Source organism: Agelaius phoeniceus, chromosome 8 (assembly GCF_051311805.1).
Source record: "Agelaius phoeniceus isolate bAgePho1 chromosome 8, bAgePho1.hap1, whole genome shotgun sequence".
NCBI lineage: Eukaryota > Metazoa > Chordata > Aves > Passeriformes > Icteridae > Agelaius > Agelaius phoeniceus.
Genome location: NC_135272.1, coordinates 10,884,695 through 10,905,888, shown reverse-complemented (window position 1 = coordinate 10,905,888; position 21,194 = coordinate 10,884,695). Strand labels below are relative to the sequence as shown.

Below are 21,194 nucleotides of genomic sequence, written 5' to 3'. Positions count from 1 at the left end.
CCTCGATACACAGTGTGGGATATGCCATCAGTGTTGCATCACCCAGACAGCTGAAGCAGCTGGAACAAATGGGAGCTGTGTATGTGATGTTCTATTTCACCTTAGAGTAAAACCCTGTTCCCCAAGGGAGTCTCATTCCAGAGTTCTGATCCATTTGAGATTGCACAATGAAACAGCTGAGCCATATCTTGAGAAGTAAGATTTTTATTTCACTAAGCAGTACTACCTTGTGAGATATTTTTCTTATAGCTGTCTTTGAGGAGTGATATGCAGAAAGAGAAAAGCTGAAAACAGGTTCTTAAGTATTCATCTGAGGAATATTCAGCTGCTTCAGTTGATAGTGTTTGCAATAGATTTTGGAAATAGATGTGAACACCATGTTTCAGGTTTTGTATGAGTTGCACTTTCTTGAGGTCTGCCTGGTTAAATGTGGACTGATGGAAGTGGAATGGTGAAGGCTTTATCCTTCCCAGACAGACTGCTTCTGAATGCCCAGGGCAAGAAGCCTGAGGGATGCTACAGGCTCTTCTGAAAATCTTTCAAAAGAACAGGTGTGAGAGAAAACACTGAACTTTTAAAGTCATTCACCCTGCTTAGAAAATTCAGCCCAAAAGCTGCAAACTATTAGAGTTACAAGCACTTGAAAGTGAATTATTGTACAGAGTATGAACCAACCTGAAGAAGACATGCTATGCTTTCCTTCCTCATAATCTTAAATTGGCAACTTAATTAACTCCTTCCTTTCAGAGCACAGCATTTGCACAGTCTGAAGTTTCTGGGTGGATTTTGTAATGATGTTTAATTAACGTCATCCTGTAGCTTTAGATTGGGGAAGGCTTGCTTTTTAGATGTCTAATATATAAGATTTAATTAAAAGGCTGAGTGCAAGCTAATTTTACTTTGGGGTTTCTGCAAAGTACACCTTTCACTGAGTGCACTGAATAAACAAACACTGTTTTTGTAACAGGCAAGAGATTCATGGGGTAAAATATGCTCTCTGCCAAGAAGAGGAAATCTGCCTGTTGAATGAACTAAAAGCTGTCAGAAGTGATCATTAAAGGAATGTTTTGGATGGCATTTTCTTTTTTTAAGTCTACCTGAAATGCTCTTCTATCCAGCTACCATAGAGAAAAAAGGACAAGCTATAGAGAGTCAGAATTTTAAGCATTTGCAATTAAAAAATGTTTTGCAAGACACTCAATCAATGAGGTCTGTATGATATTTGTAACAAACAAATATTCCTTATATGAAGAACAATTTCAGAATTGTAATCATAAACATTTGTGTCAGTTAAAATTCTTGGAATGTAGGGATGGAATATGCTGGGACTGATTCCCCACCGCTGCCAACCCCAATTAAATATTGGTGGAACTGGTTGGCTTTGATCTCTGCCCAAAGATTTAACTACAAGCCTTGCAGCCATACATTATCAATGAAGCTTTATCTCTGCTCCAGAGGGTGTGTTCTGAAAGCAAAATGCTGCTTTTTCTCCTCTGAATTACATCTGAGGCTTTGCATGGTAATTGATATTGACTAATTTAACATAACAATAATACTAGATTATTCTTTTTGCTATTATGGTTCCTTATTTTTAATAGGGACAAAGTTCCTTACAATCCTGAAGGCACCTATGGGTTGCTAAACAAACACATTGATTACAGATCAGAACAGCATACTCAGTTTTACATAATATAAAATTAAATTAAGCAACCTGTATGGCTATAAGTGCAGTTATTAAATAATTTTATATAACAGGGTGAAAGATTTTGGTACCTAAAGCGAATGTTTGGTTGCATCTGATTTTGGAAATATCTTGTTTTGAGTCAGTGTGTGGTATAGTTTCTGTTAAATTTAGGGAAAGTATTTTCTATTTAATTTCCTAAATTACATATTAATGCCATATAAATCTGATATTGAAAGCTAAAATTTAGTCTAAACAGTATCAAAGTTTGTATAGGGATAAGGGAAGGGAAATGAGCAGCCCAAGTTTGGGATGTCAGGGAGAACACACTCAGAGCTGATTTCTAAGCTTTGTTTTACTGTGGGAGCCAAAAGCTGTGTTGAAGGAAAACTTCTGATATTCAGGGATTAATATCTCACATCTCAATGACTATGTGTGAAAGCTTGGTCAATCCTCATCACTCCTAATTGGAGCAGGGAAGTGTCAAGTCATGATTTTAATACCAGGACTTTAGGTTTTGCCATTTAAGTTCAAAGTTTAATTAGAAAGCTTGGATATGGAGATGGAAGTTTAAAAAGTACCAAGTAATTTGATTGTCTCAGGTTTACCTAAAATTTCATACAATTAATTTTCTTACACAAGGAACATTTTGCCTAAATTTTTTACAGAAGGTAGAACTTGCAGATCTTAGCAGTGTAGAGAACGCCCTAAGAAATTTTGTGGTTTGTGTTAAATTTGCCTCTTCATTTTGAAATAATTATTTGTTGCAAAAATCTTTCTCTGCTGGCAAAGCTAAAATTTTTTATGTAGGTTTTTGCAGTAAATATCAAACAGTAATGTGAAGTCATATTTTTCATTGAAAGGAATACCAACATTTTTAAATAAATTGTTAAATAACTAATCAATTTTCACATTAAAGCAAGACAATGTCATTTCACATATTTACATTTAAGGGTTGAGCTAACCTGAAAAAGCATAAGCTTTTTGAACTGGAAAAGCTTATATTATGTCAAAGACCTGGAATTTTTTACCAGTTTTGACTGTTTACATCAAGCATGTTGATCTTCAAAAAAAAGATAAATATGCTTTGCAAGCACAAACATCTGCTTTTGTGAATGTGTGTTTAAAAAAAACACTGTCACAGTAGAGAAGGGTCCTAATAAAGGAGAGGGGAACATGACAGGGGAAAGAAGACAGGAAAACTGTAGGCCTGCTTTTTGCAGGGGCAGATTGTGCAAAATAATGATTAAAAAGTAACATTTTATTTTTTTTCTGGAGCTCAAACACTGAGAATTTTATATGGGAGCACTGTGGGATTTTCCTCCTCAGTCTATAGGTCTGATCATCATCTGAACTGCTTTCAAGGAGTAGGAACCTCCCCTGTACTCAGCCCAAAAGATTCCATCCTGGTACTTGCTCCTGTAGTGGCCCCCTCGGTACCAGACCCCGTTGAGGTTGGAGTGGGCACAGGCGTTGTACCACCAGCCACCCTTGTGGAAGTGAGCACAGTTTCCTGTGGAACAGAAGGACATAGGTGAGCTTCAGCTTTAAGCAGTACAAATGGAGGTTTGCTAAATGTTTTCCTATTGTGCCTTATTCACAGAGGCAGCTTGGAAGTATTTCATAGCCTGTTGTGGTCGCAGCTAGCTAAATTATGAATTCTGGTGTAACAGCAGCTGGAGGGGGGGTTGTTGACATGGTCTTTAATGTGACAGCTGAAAATGAAGGAGAGAGCTCCTCTCAGCCTGCCAGCACTGCTTGTCCATGAGCTAACACCCAAGGAACTCGGGCTATGTGCTGTTTAGAAATACTCCAGCGGAAGCAACGTGAGTTGATACAGCCCCGAGCAGCATGCAGGGCCAGGGTTCCACAAAGAGCTGCTTGTAACTTGTGTTTTTACTGTTACAGGCTTGTCTAAGAGTTTGCAGGATTTGTCCAGCTTTATGGTTATTGACAGCTGAGGAAAGGCAGTTGAAGTATTGCACTCCCCAAGCTTCTTGTTACTGTAAGGGGAAAAACTGGCGGAAATGAGAGAAAGGGAGCTTTGAGGAGTGCAAAAACCAAATGATGGGCCCCTTTCTTAAGTATTAACCTCTGCACACTTGCAGTTCCTTTCATGCTCTTCATAGGCTTTACTTCCTGGTGATTCTGTGGTGGCAGGACTACTCAGACATCACCTGGACAGATGCTCTGATTGCAGTCACATGCAAGTGATGAGCTAAACAGAAAATTGCTGCAGAGTATTGTCAGTGAGGGTGATAGATTTTGAATTTCTGACAGGTGTAGGGGCTCAAAGGGGGCCCTGCCAATGTGACTTTTATCATCATTGATTCAAAGCATCTCCCAATAGGGTTATTTTACCAGAATTTACACACTTTTTTGGTCCTATGCTCTATTTTTTGAGGCAGTGTCACTGGTGGAACACACTTAACTCACTTTTCACAGGCACACGGCTTTGCTTACCTGAGTACATGTCCCTGTCCCTGTCCAGTGTTGTGAATTGCTTCCCATTGTGCCATATCATGGAGTCTCCAGCGTTGCCCTGGTAGGTGCCCAGGCGCAGGCGGTAGAATTCGCTCTCGGGCTCCAGGCGGAAGCTGCTGTACTCTGCATACACCTTCTTGTTGCTCCAGTCCTCCAGCTCAATCAAGAGTCTGTAATTATCCTGATTGGTGAGCATGTAGATGTTTTCCAGTCCCAGCCAGTACTCTCCATCAATGTTCCCAAATCCTTTCTGTACAAAAGAAGATGGGAAGGTGCTGTTAGCTTAGTTCTCCGTGTTTGTTAAAACGTTCATCAGCACGAGTGTGATAAACCAGGGGAACTTGGTACTGAAAGCCTCTAAACTTCTGACTTCAACCCATGCTTTTAAGTGCTTTATTTTGCTGCACTGGGACTGCTAAGCTGCAGGAGATGCTGCCAGCACCATTAATGGTGGCAAACCATCTCTGTTCTTGCTGTCCTCCTCTTTTTAAGGTAAAGGGAGGGAGAATAAGGAAACTGAAGCAATATTTCTTGACAAAGCTAAGAGGATTTGTAATAATGGATGAATAATGGAATTTTAGGTTACAATTCCAGGTTGAAAAAGGTATTTTTGATTGCACAGTCTCAGCATTCAAGGCAATTAACTTCTTGTTGCTTCTGTATTGCAACAACTGGTGTTGTTTCTTACTGTGAATTTAATCACACTATTCCTCTGTGTTCTTTACAGCATTTATTAGAAATTAAATATAAAGACATATTTTCTTTCAAATCACTACCAGCACAGTAGCTCTGAAGTGATAGTTCCTATCTGCTGTCTGCTTTCCCCAAGTAAACCAGTATTGTTGATGTTTGGTGTTGCATTAGGTTCAGGATGTTTGTGATTGCTTTATAAGGCACTCCACAACTGCCTTTAAACACTTTAGAACATTTAACGACTCCAAAATCAACCATGGACTGCTCTGAGAAGTAAAGGCTTTGCATAATGATTTGTTTGACTGATTATTGAATAATTGTTTCAGATATTATTGATTTAGGGATTAATATTTGGATCACAAAATTCCAAAAGTGCAAGAAGCTAAAATCCTCATGTTAATTTGTGTCCTATATGTAATTATTAATATTAATATTATTACTATCATTATTATTAGCCCAAACAAATGATTTTTCAAATTTCCCATTTAGCATGTAATTCCTCCAGGGCAGCATCCTCTTGTCATCCTAGAGATTCTGCCTGCTAGTGCCCAATATCACAGCAACACACAGCAATGTGCTTCCTTTCACCAGCCTGACATCTTTAAGTTTCTAACCTAAATTAATGGGTGGAAATTACTTCCTTTAATTCATTATTAGAACTATTTTTAAGCTAAGCCCCCAGTCCAGCAAATCTCTTAGTGTGTTTAAATGAATAATTTTGCTGGCTGAGTTGCTTATTCATAAGGGAGACAAATGAAGCTTTACAAATACTCACTGTAGTTCTCAGTGTGTTAATAAAAATCATGTGTTCAGTTAGAACTTTGTAATTAATGACTTCCCAGGCACTGTCTAGAATAACATGTCTCCCAGTTGTGTTGTGCATTACAAGCCCAGGCTGTCTCAGCCAGGTTGGTTCATACAAAGTTAACTGTGCATGGAGGGAAATGGGACATTCTCACTGAAATGTGTTTGCCTCTGAGGGATGATCACTCTTTTCAATTATCTCTCTTTGCCCACTGATGTTCTACGTTCTAGAATTTACCTTGTAACTGTCCCAGTTCCTGAAAAAGTTGACAGATCCGTCTGTCCTCTTCTGGATAACTGCCCATCCTCCAGGGTCCAGGCTGTTCTCACACCAGAGTTGCATTGGTTCGTTGCTGTTTTTGGGTTTGATCATGTAAATCCCACTGTTGGCATGCCCAGCTTCCCTGGCTTGTTGGCAGTCTTTGAATGGACCTTTTGGAGAAGAAATACTGTAAGCCTCCAAGATTGGCTGTGCAGTGCCCGTTGTCCAGGAATATTTTGTAATGGAAAGTCAGGAATTCAGTTAAGGTATAAACCACAGAAAACAGTGCAAAAAGTTCCTCTCTGAGATTAATTGTATATATAAATAAACATGTCAGTATCCTCTCTCCATGTGTTTTGGAACAAAAATTTCATTTTGCTAAATAAATAGTGGACTTTGGTTACCAGCACCTGATTTTTTTGTCTGCTGTGGCAAAGATTGATAATGAGAAACAATATGATTTTTTTGTCATTCATTTTTTTCTTCTCTTGTGCAAAAGGCAGACATCAATTTCCTTCATTTTCTGGTGCACCAGTTTGAAACTAGTGTAAGTAAAAACCAAAACAAACCCAGGATACCCAACCAACCCTACCTATTTCTGAATATATACATAGTTTGAGAGCTGCTATAAGAAATATCTACTGCCAGAGACTACAGACATGGAATTCAGAGAGAATTCTTATGCTGCATTATTTTCTGCTGTTATGTACTGAGGCAGTTTGAGGATTTGGCTGTTAACTGTGGATAGGACTCTTCTGAAGTTTCCTGTGTCATCCTGGTGTGATGTGTGTAGATGGATACTGATGAAGGGAATAAGCAAACACTGGAGAAGGATTTTTGAGCAGCTAAAAGGATTCACATATTTGTTCTCAAGGCTGTGGTTGCACAAAATTCCTGTTGCTGTTGTGAGTGCTGCTTGAAAGCTCTGTTTTAGTCCATGTGAATAGTGGTTTTACAAATAATACTTAGGGAAGACCATCTGGTAATTCTCTGAGAAGGATGCAGCTTACATGTCTCTGAAAACCTTGCCTAGTTTGCCTTTCAATTTTTGGTAATGTTTTTATTTTCTGCTTTTTAGAAAAAATTTTGTTTGTGTGTCATTGCTTCAGTTGGTTTAGAGAAACTGGTAATTTACTAATGAAAAGCAAAGTGTGTTCTGATGACTAGTTAGTGGTGGATGCCCTAAATGTATTTGAAAACTCAGCATATCTGAAAATAAATTAGCTACAGCTTTCCTCTCCTTCCAGAGGGTTTATTTTCTCAAATCTTCTTGGAAATTCAGAGAGAACCCATCAGTCACAGAAACAGCTCATGTGCAAAACAGCATAGAAAAAATCTGTTGAGGTTATTCTTTAATCAAAAATAGAGGCTGAGGGAAAGGCACTTCACTACAGATTAAGCTTGTGTGACAAAAGCAAGCTGAAAATTGCATTTTTTTAAGATTTTCAGGTAGTAGTTGTCAGTTGGACAACTATGTAATTAGCAAGAAATCTGTACAGCATAATGAGAGTGCATGAAGCTCATGTGTCTAATGAGGAGTACTCAGAGCTTGTGGCTGTGACAGGAATGTCACAGACACTGAGCCATTGCTCCAGGTATTGTGCACTGTCAGCATTGGGATGGCTTTGTCACCCAATGACACCTGAGCTGTGGCACCTCAGGAAAGAAATCCTGCAGCTTTGGTATACAGGTGCTTTTTGCCCCTCTTGTTCACAATTAAAATTCCCAGAGTTTGTCCAGGGGATTGGTAATTTCCTGGACTAAGCTGGGTCTCATTCTCATTCCCTGATCTCTCTGAAGTAAATTTGAATTCTCTATAACTGAACAGGGATGTTGTTCCAGAAGTATTTTTGTCAAACAATTACTGCTTTAGGAAAAGTATAAACAAATAAAGCTTATATTTTGTAGTGTTAATTGAACACTAAGAATGGTTTAATTCGATCTGCTGTTACCTGCGTGTTATCCCACATGTTTATTGGTGGAGGATGACTTGAGCATTTGTTTTTTCCCATGAGAGACCCAAGCAGATGTTTGGGGTCATTTTAAGCAGTTTTTAAGGCAGACAGAATTGTACCAGTCTGTTTATGTAGTACTTGGATCACTTCTGGAGTTCAGCTGGCTTTAAGTTCACAGGATACAGCTCATGTGCTTTGATGCTCAGCTTTGTCTGCATGTATTAACATAAATTAATGTTGTGGTAGAGGTAAGAGAGTTCTGCTCTGAATGTAAGGAAATCCAACATATCCCATAATTTTTTGGTGTATAGCCTTGAATCTTTTTACTGAAGTAAATTCTTTGTTAGGTATAAATATTTCATGTTCACATTATAAGAACTGATCTTGTTCAGGAAATACTGAGGTTTGTGAAAGTGAGAGATTCTCCATAGTGCTGGTGTGGGTGGAGGTCTGATTGATGAAAAAAGCATGAATTTCTGTTTAAAATCTTACAGGTTTTATAATTTATGTCAGGATTAAGTATCTCATGCACATCTAGTCTTTTGTAACAGTCTGTGTATGTAAGTCACTGAGACAGTGATAAGTCAGAAATACTCTGAGAAGATATCTGTTAAATATTTCACTTCCAAAATTGTGGCTTAGATGTATGATTTAGTGCAGATCATATTCTGTGCTAAATTAAATGAAGTAGAGAAGGGAAGTGATTAAATATTTAAAGTTGAAAGCTTGATAACTTGATGGCTGAATCCCATTTTGAGATGCCAAATGTTATCTTGAGCAGATGATACAGAACTTGTGCTTGTATAAGCTTCATAAGAGAGGATTTTGGGGGCATTAGTAGAAGAAAAGTCAACAATAAAATTGGACATATATTAAAAAAATAAGGTATGTTGTTAACCAAGAGGTATTAGAAATTATTGTATGGGGCAGTGTCTAATTTTCAAGTACTTAACTAACTTGAAACTGCTTTTTGCAAGAATAGTGGCACTAATTCTGGGGATGAGTGGTTATTGTTCCAAATAAGGTAATTGTGACAACTACAATTCACAGGTACGTTGACCTTCCTCCATTTTTAGAGCAATTTTTGTACAAAAGAACCACTCTACTCAGAAAACAGAACTTCATCCTTTTGTTCCTCATATATTTTGCCTTTTACTCTCCATTCACAATATTCAGATGCACATTGACCTTTCTGACCCATTTGCTGCATGCAAGTATTTGTGAGGAGGTGCAGGTATTTATTCTGACATCAGTCTTTAACAGGCCTGTTTCTAATTGGGACTGTCTGGTTTTCATTGGTCTTTTTTGACATCTTTATACTTTCTAAAAAATCTCTGTCTTTTAACCATAAAGATGTTTCTTCTATGACGTGGTTTTGATTCTGTGCAATATGAAATCTGTTTACCTTAATTTTAAAAACCAGGGATAGTAACTGGGCATTGTGTTGGAATGTCCCAGTTTTGGTTGTGATAACTGATGCTCTAGCTGTAGCAATTCTCAACCCTCCTTTTCCCAAGCACTGCAAGAAACACTTAAACTTCCAACTCAAGAATCTAGTGTTAAAGGAAGGTGAATAATGTTACAACAAGCGTCCTAAAATTTCTGTGCGTTCTCTTCCAAAAACGGATTCAAACTCTGAACTCCTAGGGATGGAAGGCTCAGTGAACACCAGGGTAGATAATTCAGAGGGCAATACTTAGTGCTGTTGCCTCTTTTTGTACGTGCAGCAGGCGTGAATTGAGAAAAAGATGTGTTGAGAGCAGAACCTGGGAAGGAGGCTTTGCTGGGAAGCAGGAAGTCGTGGCTTTTTTTAGAATTCTGCTTGTGCTGTCTGACCAGACATCAGCCAATGCTTTGATATGGACTGTTTCCTTTCTGTCATGATGTGCCACTGAAATTCACATGACATCTGGCATTTTGCTTGGGCTCATGCCTGAATTTTCTGCAGACCTTGAATAAAAATAGTTGTTCTTTACATCAGCAGCTGGTTGGGTGTAATGCTGCAGAGCAGTCACAAATGAATGTTTGGCTTCATCTTAGGAACCAAGTTCAACCTTCAGCTGTGACTAAAGGCAATTTGAAAGAAACAAAAACAAAACAGCCACCTAAACCCAAAACCCCCCACCAAACCCTTTTGCTGTGCTAGCAGAAAACAAGAGCAAGCATTCAAAGGGCAGTCTGAGAAAAACTTGTTTTTCTGAATCCTTCAATTTTTTTAAAATAGCAATTCTGTCTAAATTTCAATAAAGTGAAAAACCTGATAGAGTTCAGGGCAGCTCAGAGGTAGTTAATTGTCTTGTCACTAATTTTGATTCCTAGTGATACATGAATTTATCTAATGACCTAAAGAGTGTAACATGTGAAGATGGGATCCAGTCTCCTGAATGTGTTTTCATAATATTTATGGTTTTAGTTTAACTTGCCATCCCCCACTGACAGCAGGTTACTGGGAGTGTAGTTACTGATTTTAAATTTTCAAAGCTGAGTGCCTCTGATTGGATCCAGCCTCAATTCAATTATCCTTTCAAACTTACCACTCTTGAATATTTCAGCTGAACACTTAGAGACTCATTGCATTACTGTGTTGGTGGATTTAGATGTTCATTTTAAAGCAGGTCAGAATAGAAGGATGAAAATTCTTCTAATAGAATTTTCTTCAAATGTAAGTATAAAAGACAAAAACTTGAAATTATTTAATTTGTTTATGATTAATTAGTTCCTCTTATTCACTCTTGCTAACTTCTGTAACATGTAGATAGCAGGCATCATCAAAGAAATGGGTATTAGAAAGTTTATGCTAATACTGAATTTTCATATTTTCATAACTCAAATCCTGCTGCAGAGAGAAACCCCAACACATTGTGACTTGAAGGTGAGTATTGTTCAGATTGAATTTCTGAGTATTGGCCATTTCAACAAATTCATCTTAGGGAGGTTTAGGTCAATTGGCAAACTAAAGCTTTCCCTGGGATGTAGAAGGGGGAGAGAAAATCAGGAGCAAGAGCAAGCTGTACCAGTACTTTAAATTCTTCCTTCTGTTTCTATGGTCAGGTGCTAGAACCCTGGTTACTGGGAGTTTTAGACTTTGTGCTGACAGGCACTGACCCCCAAGAGAACACTCACTGCATTTGACCTGAGGCCCTGGAGAAGGCTTCCAAAATGGAATGATAGAACTGGGATTGGGGGTGTGGAGTTTGAATAGAAGTGTGTTATCACATGGTAGAAAACTTAAGAGTTTAAGGTTTTAGACTATAGTAATATATATAAAGCAAGATGGAGGTTTTAGGGCAGAGGCTGGTCCTTCCTCTTCACCTTCTTCTCCATGGGTATTTGGGTGTAATTGGATAAAAAAATCCACATTGCAGGCCACAGGTGGTTGGTTATTGGGTTAAAAGTAAAAATAATTTAGGTGTCATTTCTTAATTGGACAGTTGATCCTTAAAAAGCCTTGTAGAGAGAGAAACACAGCTCCATTTTTAGTTTGTTAGAGTGAAGTGCTGTAGAACTCACACTTAATAATAGAATATAGATAAGAACTTATAGTAAAAGCAGGGCAACCCCAACGATGGGGGAGTGATGAGGAGGACTCCATCTTATCAGAAGGCTAATTAATTACTTTATTGTACTGTATTATTCTATACTATATTACACTATATTACACTGAATCTGCCAAGCACTCAACTCAACTGTTCTCAACTGCCCAGAATCTCGTGACTGTCAGCCAACAGTCCTGACACACACATGTGGATTCAATTGGTCAATGATTCAAAACACCACCACCAGAATCCAATTACCAATTCCCTTCAGGTGAACAATCTTCCACAGTGCATTCCACTTGTGAACAACAAGAAGAGCAGCAATTGAGATAAGAATTGTTTTTTCTCTCTCTGAGGTTCAGAGAATGTGAATCCCAGAAAATATCCTTGGGAAGTTGTGCCTTGCTTTTCTCTGTGAAGAGAAATGCGGCTACAAGGACTAATAAACATCTGAGTCCATACAAGAAATACCATCTCACACTTTTAATCCCAACCCTGGCAAAAAAGAGGCAAAGACTCAGCAGTCGGGACAGTTTCCCTCAGAAGTGGAGAGATCTCAGGTTAGATAAATAGAGACAGGTAACTCACCCTCGTTGATCAGAGCCAGAGGGGGCACTCTGAAAGGACTCTTTGTGGGAGCAGTGGCAGGGTCGGGCGCTGGCCGTGCATCCCTGTCCCGGGGGTAGCCGGGGTCTCTCTGGATCTCGTTGCCCCCCAGCAGGACAGGAGTGTAGGGCTGGCTGTTGGGGATGTGCTGGGGCACCACCTGCACCAGGGGCGGGGACCCGTGGGGGTCCTGGCGCGAGAAGATCCTCAGGCACTGCTCCTCCAGCAGCGAGATAGTCACAGACTGGTTGTTCACCAGGTCAGTTAGCGCCGCGTATTTTACTTCCAGCTCCTTGTATTTTGTTGCCATCTTCAGCATTTCTGTGGTAACATTAAGGACTTTGTTTTCCAGCTGGGAAAGCTCGAGCGAGTTGTCGCGCTTGCGAATGATCTCGTGCAGGAGTTGCATGTACAGTTGGGTCACACGAGAGTTCATGTTCCGACTTTCTTTCCTCAGTAATTTCACTTCGTTCACGATGTTTCCGTCCACATCCACCACCAGCTGCAAAATGTCGATCTCCCTCTTCTGCTTGGACAGCACATCCTTCAGGTTCTCAATGTCCATCCTGGTGACTTCATCTTTCCTGTTCCCAGTGCCCGGGTCGTTCGTGTTCACGCAGATTGGCCCTGTGATTTTTTGTTCTGGGACCAGGAAGGTGTAACCACATTTCTTCCCTTCCTCTGGTCTGTCTGCCGAGCGAGGCTGCCTCTGCTGGGGCGTCTTGCTCGGTGTGGATTGTTCCGCACAGCGCCCGATGGACAGCAGCAGGAACAGCAGGACACCCAAAGCCCACTTCAGTATCTTCATTGTAAAGCAGGTGTGACCACTGCCAGGAGCCTGTTGAGCAGATTAAAGATAAAGTCATCAAACCAGAGGTGTTACTAAAGCTCCTGGATTTTTAAACTGCCTAAACTGATGGGTTTGCCTTGCTTGTTTGTATGTAGCCAAGCCTTTGGCATCTCTTCCTTGGAGTTAGATTCCATTACATTGGCTGGCTGTTTTGAGCAGGAAACACTATAATTTAGATACAGGGTTTAGTAAAGGAGTTGTTGCAATGGTAACTTCTCAGAAACATTGTTGTGCTTAGATCCTCCCTTACCAGATCACTCAGATCTGTGCTCACTGCAATTACCTGCTCAAGGTTATGGGGCATGGAATGCTTGCAAAATACCTTCCTGGAAGGAAGTAGGGAGATGAAATTATTTGTATAAATGTTGGAATTTGGATTGTATAAGCTTTTCTGCTCCTCCTTTTGCTTTATATATCGATATATATGTATAATTTGTTAAATAGTATGTACATACTGATTCATATATACACCCATTTTTCAAGTTTATATATACAGAGTTTTAGTAGACTTGAAAAATGCATCTTTGAGACTATTTTTGGACATGAGTGTTAGGCAGGAGATTAGATATTGTTGCAAGCATCAAAAATTACTTATTCAAATGACTTGAATTTGTAAGGAGAGCTGTTTGCTCTGCATATCGAGTCCCTATTTAGTTGCCTTGAGATGAACACTTAGAATCGTTGTTACACTATTTTTGTATCTTTCAAAACATCTTTATCCAAATAATGCTGAAGTATCAGGTATGTTGTCATTATAAAAACCATACTGAAGGGTTTCATTCCTCTTTTAAAGAAAACTAGGAATTTCTTTTAACTCTAAAGAGTTAAAGTGCAGCAATAAAGATCTGGGAATATTTTCTGAGACCTGTTTTTTAGCTTTAAATATTTAAGATGATAAACAAAGGTAGCACTTAAATAAAGAAAAAAAAGTCATTTTTTATTATTTGTTTGCTTTGTGAAGCAAATCACTCTTCTTTTCTCAACTGTTGATCTGGCTTTCCTTTCCAGCCCCCTTTTGCCAGCCTTTGGATAGCCTTTCTACAGTGGCCTTTGGATAATTACAAAGAGTAATACAGTAAGAGCAGGCAAAGTTAATTATCCTTCTGTTCCTGCTGGGTCCAAGTTGAAGTGCATTTGGCAATCCTGACACAGTGATCCCAGAGGAGAGCAGAGCTCTGCTGCTTCCTTTACATTCACATTACAAATGAGGAGGTGACTTTTGGGTCAGGTCCCTTTTCCCAGTTCTGTTACTGGCTTTAATATTATTGTAACAAATGGTGTCTGCTCAGCCTCAGCAAACCTGTCAAGTCTTTGTTTTTTGGCTTCACTAAGAGCAGTGGTTGCAAGCTTTAAACCATGATGTACAATCAGGAGTTAGAGCTAGGAATTCTGCTTAAATGTTTGGTAACTTTTTGTTTGTCTGATGGTTGTATTGCAAGCCCTGCTTCTATAAAGGGAAGAAAACACATTTAACATGTACTAAAAATCCTTTCTTACCCTGCATAAATGGAGGGAGCACCATAAGTTTGAGGAGTTTATTTTAAAATACTTATCTTAGTTTGCAGTAATAGGTATTTTTGTGTCTACTATCAGAAACAAAACTTAATAATTTTGTTAATATTTCTCTGCTGAAACTGTAACTTCTGTTTAAAGAAAAAAAAGTTAGGAAAAAGTATCACTTTTCTCCAGAGCTGGTTGTGTGTTTTTCTTTGGTAATTTCAGGCATTTAAAATATTAATCACTTGGACAGTGCTCAGATTTGGTAGTTCATTAGGTTAAATGTTCACATGCATCATGGGAAGCACATGGGAAACTGGTCTCTGTGTGGTTTCCAATTTGACAAAGATGAGCTGAATTAATTGTCGGAAGTTTAAAACCTCTTTGCATCTCCTAACTAATTTTTTGATACTTTTGCATTTACTATTTGCAGATTGAGGGAAAGAGACTTTGTGGCATATGCTTGAGGATGAAGCCATAGTACAAGTCCAGTATTTTGCTGTTTTCATTTCACAGGGTGTAATAGGTACTTCATAGTCCAAGACAATGAATAAGATTTTAGTTCTTGGGAACTTTCAAAGACCCAACAGAGTTACTGAAATAATGAATGGCTGGGGATTTTTCCCCACAGCAGCACATTTTCCCCCTGAAATACATAGAACTTAAATTAATCTTTCAAGACAAATCACTTTGCAACACAGTCCACATTCTAGCCATGTATTCTGCTGCAGTCTGCTTTCTGCATTTCTTTTAATATTAAATGTGTTCATTTTGAACTTTTACCCTTATGTATTAAAGTTTCAAGCTCTGTGTCTATACATGTGCTGTCAGACCATTAAATGAATTAAGGGGTCTAATACAACATAGCCAAATCCAGCAGCTGCATAAGATTATGCCCTAGAATTTGAAATTCAGAAATATCTTGTAGTGAACTGAGACATTCAGATAAGCAGGGATGAATTCCTTCTGAGAATCTACCTGGTAGGAATGTATATGCTTCCATGGAAATGCTGATGTTGAAAAAATTAAGTGTTTTAAAATATTGCTTGTCAAGTTTGAGCAGCTTAATGCCTAACTTGTTCTACAATAATAGGTTCTGAGCAAGATATTTACCTGGAGTTTTAATCAGCTTAGAAGGAAATGAAAATACTGTTTCAGAAATTTCCTGATGTTCTGGGCAAGCAGCTTAAAAAAATAGGAGCTGTTTATCCAAAGTATCCCAGAATGATAGCCTAATATGTAAGACCTAAATGACAAATTAAAATTAGGGTTGGGAAATAGTTTTAGAGTTTTTAGATCAGACACATTTTGTGCTGGATCCCCAGGTTTAGGTGTTTAGGTAGTGGCAGAACTGTTAGGGGATAGCTGAGCTCAGGGATCAGCTCGGGCCGAGCCAATTCCAACAGTCCCTGAAGGTTTGGAGTCACCTCTGCTGAGTGGAGCTGCTGGTGCAGACCTTGGAAATGCAGCAAATATCTTGTGATTACAGATACCATTGCTTTGAAACACGTTATCTAACTCTTTATTAAATGTCATGTTTTTTAGATGAGAACAAACTGTCATTTCAGCTGGTTCTGTCGTGTTTCTGTGCCACCCAGTTTTGGGCCTCAGATTTCTGGAGAAGTTTCCTTATGTATGTTCTGGCCTGCTGATGTTTTATAGCTTCTGCAGAAGAAAATGTGCAGTTATTCACAGCAACACAAGCTTCTTCATCAGCTTGTCAGAAACACTCAGAGCTGTAGACAGGACTTCAATACTATTTTATATTTAATGCCATTTCTTTTGATTTCTTTCTTTTTCCAGAGTGATCCCTGTGCAAAAAAAACCCAACTTGCTTTCAAAATTAGTTTTTGATTTATTACTTTAAAAAGTGTTTAAAGGTCCAAAATTCCAATTTAAAAGAGCAAAACAAGCCAGTAAGTTCTATTTTTAACTGCTGTGACACAGACTGTGTTACCCCCCCCTAGAAATATTGTAATCACAAGTACAGAATTGCATAGATCAGGATGTGGGGAAGCTGGTATATATTTGGCATTTTTTAGTTTTCTGCCCAACAAACTATTTGTTCTTTGTTGTACTGCTGTGAGTCATGTTCAGCAGGATGTAAAATTTGGAAACCCACAACACAAATTGGAATCTGTTGTTCCAGAGCTGACAAAAGCTTGTTCTCCCTGGGCAGTGTAGGGTGATATGGGTGAATGTAACAAAGCTGTTGCAGATAAATGAGAATATAGGATTCCTTTTGCATGAAAAATGCAGTATCAGTACTTATCTGTATTCCAAATATTTATTAAGAGAACACGGTCAAGTGATAAATGCCAGCAGTGCCCTCTTACGTGTAGCAGGAAGAGAAACAGACTGGGTTCTTTAGGAAAGTAAATTACAATGCTGAGACTGAAGATGCTTTGCCCATGATAGCAGCTAATCAGGGAGCTCACTTATTGATGTTACACAGACTTCATTTTCTGTTGAGCTTTGCCTTAGCAGCTGAAATCAATAAACCCAGCTGTGTTCCCCTATGTCTGCACAGGCTAAGTGAGGATTTTTGTAGATTTTTTTAGCTTAAAGCAGGGTCCATGACATTAGAAGTAATACTAAGGTGGAGAAAACCCTCTTCCTATAGGGGAAATGTTCCCATGGATTTCAGTATATCTCTGGATTTAAGTTACTTCTCCCTATATAAACAAGTGCTTTTCCCTCTGCCTCTGCTGAAATAACAGGATTACTTTCAATTGTATTGACTGGGATCCAGGAATAATATGTTCTTGGGTTTTGTTCATCAGATATGTGATGTATTGAGTCACAGAATTCTGTTTCAGAGATTGCCATCAATCTGATTCCTTTTAGGAAAGGCAATCTAAAAATCTTCAGGGGGTTTTGAGGTTGTCAATGGAAATGTGCCCCTTTTAAAAATGATAACTTCTTAGAAATTCTCTGCAGAAGAGATTTATTAATCTTGTCACAGTAGATATTCTGAAAGCACAGCACAATTTCACGGCATTTCCAGATTTTTTGGTGAAGTTTTTTTAGCATGGGGGTTTGATTCCTTTGATTTGTTGGCAGCCACTCTGTGTGTGCATTGTTTGAACAGGCAGGTACAATGCACTGGTGCATTTTGTTGGAAATGTGTGATTTTGGGGCTCCAGAGTTCTGCTTAGAACAGATACTGAAGATATTAAGCATCCAGTTATGTTTGCTGTAGGAAATTGTACTTCATTCATTGGTGTATAAATTTTAAGGATCAAACCAATAAGGCATGCTAGGAAACACAAAGCCCAATAAAACAATAACTAAAACTCAGCAGAGCCATGTAGTTACTGCTAAAGTTTAAATGTTTAGAATTTCCATTCTTTTTAGTAAGTTCCTTTAAAACTTCAAATAGTATATTTTTTTCACTGTACTTCAGATCATTCTTTTGGCAGCAGCATAATATTAGTATTGCATTATTTGTTTTAAAACAAACATTTCAAAATTTGAACTCTAAAGTTGGAAGGCAGCAAAGGAGAGAGAGTTAAAACCTTGTATACAGTCAGTTTATTGCTTTAAAATTATTGACTCAGCTGTTTTCATTTGTGGAAGGTTTAGGAATTGTTCTAAGCAGTGTAGATCAAGCTCTTGGCTGATGATGAATGAATGGAGCCTGGTGTCCAAAGCACATTATGTGCTTCAAAGTGGGGTTGTGTTGTTGTTTAGATTATTTTCTCCTCCTTATGTAAATCAGCACAAAAGGATAGTAAGGAAAAGGGCTCAAGAACTTGGAAAGGATCCATCTTTCTTGTTTATCAAGACTGCTTCAGACTTTTTTCCTCTGGTAGCTACTAAATCTTAATTAAGTTTGTCTTCTGTAACACTTTGTCTCTCCTTTTAGCATCAGCCCCTTCATTCTCTCTTACCATGTCAGGCAGCTCTGAGTTTGTAAATGCAAATACATCACTGAAGTTCATTTGCATTGTTCTGGATTATTTACTGTACTTTAATTTTCAAGTCAGCATGAAGAAAGTTTTCTATGCTTTTCCCATGTATAAGCAAGTATTTTTTGGTTTTCATCTGTACTCTTCTGTTTGTAAACAACTTTCTTGTTTTAATCATCGATTAGCAGCAGCATTCTTTCCCTTTCTCCCACTAGTGAACTGAAACAAACCCCTCAATTTTCCACTTAATGTAGTGTTGCCTTGTACACTGCATTTCATGTTTATGAAATGGATCTTTATTTAGAAACAAACTGCAGTTCAATTGAGGTACAAATAAGGAAGGTATTGGTGCCTGTTGCAGCAATGCCTTTGGATTTTCAGCTGCACAATTGATTGTGCTACAAACTCGATTATGTTCTGAATCAGTGTCTGACTCTGGTTTCTTGGTTGGCTCTAGGACTCAGGCAACTTCAGCTCCTCAGTAGTACCATAAATAAAAACACACTTGAAACGATATACAATGATTGCTACTTACAGATGTGCATTGATTTGCTTGGGACTTTTCACAGTGGTTTTATTGAGGTATCCATTTTCTAGTTCTAGTAATGCTAGGTCTATGCTCTGGTGTTGGGTGAAATCCAGCTGCCCTGAAATCGATAGGATTTTTGGCTTTTGCCTTCTGGTAGGATCAGAATTTCACATGAGTATGTTCACAGTACCCAAATTACATGCTTAGCAAAGAATCTGGTAGTGCTAATTTTCTGTAACTGTAGATAACAATACAGCTAAACAACCGAAACTTGTTCATCCCTACAACTGGAACAAGTTAGTCTGTGCTCTTATGCAGTGCCTTTTTTAATTCTTTCCAAAGTCTACCAAATGCCACAAAAAGGAGTCTTAATGTTAGTTGTCAAATGTTTCTCAGGCTGAGAGGGATTTGTTTCCTCACAATTGTATGTTGAGGGAGATGCGTGTAGCATTCAGAAATAGCTCAAAATTAAATTTGTAAGTAAGAATAACTTTAAAACTTACCAAGAAATAAAGTCCTCCAGCTGGTTTGCTTCTGTGGCAGATGGAAAATCCAGAGGCCAAATTGCTTTTGCTTCCTATATTACCCGATGGTGTGGAGTGTTAATCTGCAGCTGGAGCTGAAAACTGCTTTTGTCTTTCTCTGTTAGATCCAAGCTGTATTGAGGAATTGGGTTTCTCCATACGATAACCAAGCTAACTAATCAGTTTAAAAAAAAAGAAAAAAAAGTAAATGCTCCAATATACGTTATTCCAGGAGAGAGAGAGAGAGAGATGTTTTTTGAAACTGCAGTGTTTAATTCTCACATGCAGAAGTGCTCTAACCAGCTACAGCTGACCCAGATTCCATATACATCACTTTTGGACAGTGTTTTTTTAAACAAACACACACTCGGCTCAGCCGTTCAGCCCACCTATGATGTCACCGCGAGCACTCAGAGAGCAGAAGAAACTCCTCCTTCGGATTTCCTATCCATACCCTCCAGAAAAGGAGGGGGTAGGGAGGCTGAGAAGTTAGGAACAAGGAAAGATTGTTTGCCAGTAGAAGGGAGGTACCATATGGCAACGGACTGTGCAAGAGTTCAGCAGGCAATTACAAATCAAACATTTTTACTATGCTGCCTAAAGATGCCTTTCAAGTTATTACAGTACTGGGCTTCATTTAGAAGAAAGATTCTTTCAGGCTGATAAAACTCGATTTGTGTTGCTGGGAATAAAAGGGGCAGGCTGGATACAACAGGAAAAATGAAGCATTTGTAGTCTAGAAGAATGTTCAACAGAATGTCGCATTCAATTCTTGACGTTCACTTAATAAGAAACAGTTCCAGTTGTTAAAGGCATGAATTCTCCAATACATGTGGAAAACGTTAAAACTCTGTGTGTGATGGGTTTGGGTAGGTATCAGAATATTTGATAACATCTGACTGGTGTTAGAAGTAGCAAAAGCCACAGAGATTACGCTCTACAAGAAGTACAGGATCTGGGATTGGTCCTGTCCATGCTCAGCCAGCACGTGAGTGCGTTCAATTTACTGCCATTGATCTTTCTGGTTTCTTCACAATGGCAGTGCCAAGTACATTTGAAAGAGAATTACCTTTGTATGCTTTCAAAATTATTTTAGATTTCATAGAAATGCATCCAATAGGTTTAGAGAACTGCTCTTTACTTAGACTTAGAAGGCTAAAAGAAAACATCAGTACAAGTCATTCAGAGGTAATTCTACAAATAGAGTGGTTTATAAAATCCTGCATAATAGTGCAGGTGCCTGTTACAGGGAATTTCCTTAAATATAGTTAATAACTATGATTTACTTCCTTCTGTGGAAGATTGAGTGGGTTTGGGATTTTTAAGGCTTGTTAGGACCTGGGTTAGTAAATTCAGATTCAGGACAGCTTATGCACTTTAGGTAGTATAGCAATTAAATGCCACTACCTGATGTTTCTGATTATCCTTTCTGTTTTTTAGCAATCTGTTTCTAGCAGAACAGAAAATTGAGAGATTTAGTAGTATATCAGGTCATGTATAATACCTTTTTATTCACTTTTTTATGTGTCACCTTTCAACCACAAGTATTTTAATTTGTTTCTGTGTGTGTGCACACACGTGTGTGTGTGTGTGAGTGTGTGTTGGTTTTGGAGGGATGCCCAGAGTTTCCCAGCTCACATTTGAGGACTGTACTGGTTAGGTGCTATACAAACACAACTGCTGTTCTTGTGAGGTTGTACTAATAGTCTTCCACCTGTAAAGCCAAAGTCCTTGTTATGATTTTGGTTGTACAAGGCTGAGAGGTGAAGTAAAATATAATTAGAAAAATTCCCTGTTACTGAAACAAGTTTCTTAAATAGTATTATTTAAGTTTGTGTCATTTTTTAAATTGGGATATCTGT

At 38.5% G+C, this 21,194-nt stretch overlaps 2 protein-coding genes across 5 annotated transcripts in view; one reads left to right on the top strand and one right to left on the bottom strand.

The window, feature by feature from the left end:
• Positions 1-21,194, top strand: part of RALGPS2 (Ral GEF with PH domain and SH3 binding motif 2) — a 116,467-nt gene that overhangs the window by 57,284 nt on the left and 37,989 nt on the right. The gene's annotated exons all lie outside the window — the stretch shown is intronic.
• Positions 189-19,713, bottom strand: ANGPTL1 (angiopoietin like 1). The gene is made up of 5 exons (XM_054638153.2): positions 19,312-19,713; positions 12,004-12,859; positions 5,901-6,094; positions 4,145-4,415; positions 189-3,194 (listed from the first exon to the last, which is right to left on the bottom strand). Exons 2-5 carry the CDS (start codon positions 12,827-12,829, stop codon positions 3,007-3,009), a joined length of 1,479 nt encoding a protein of 492 aa, XP_054494128.2. The 5' UTR covers positions 12,830-12,859; positions 19,312-19,713; the 3' UTR covers positions 189-3,006.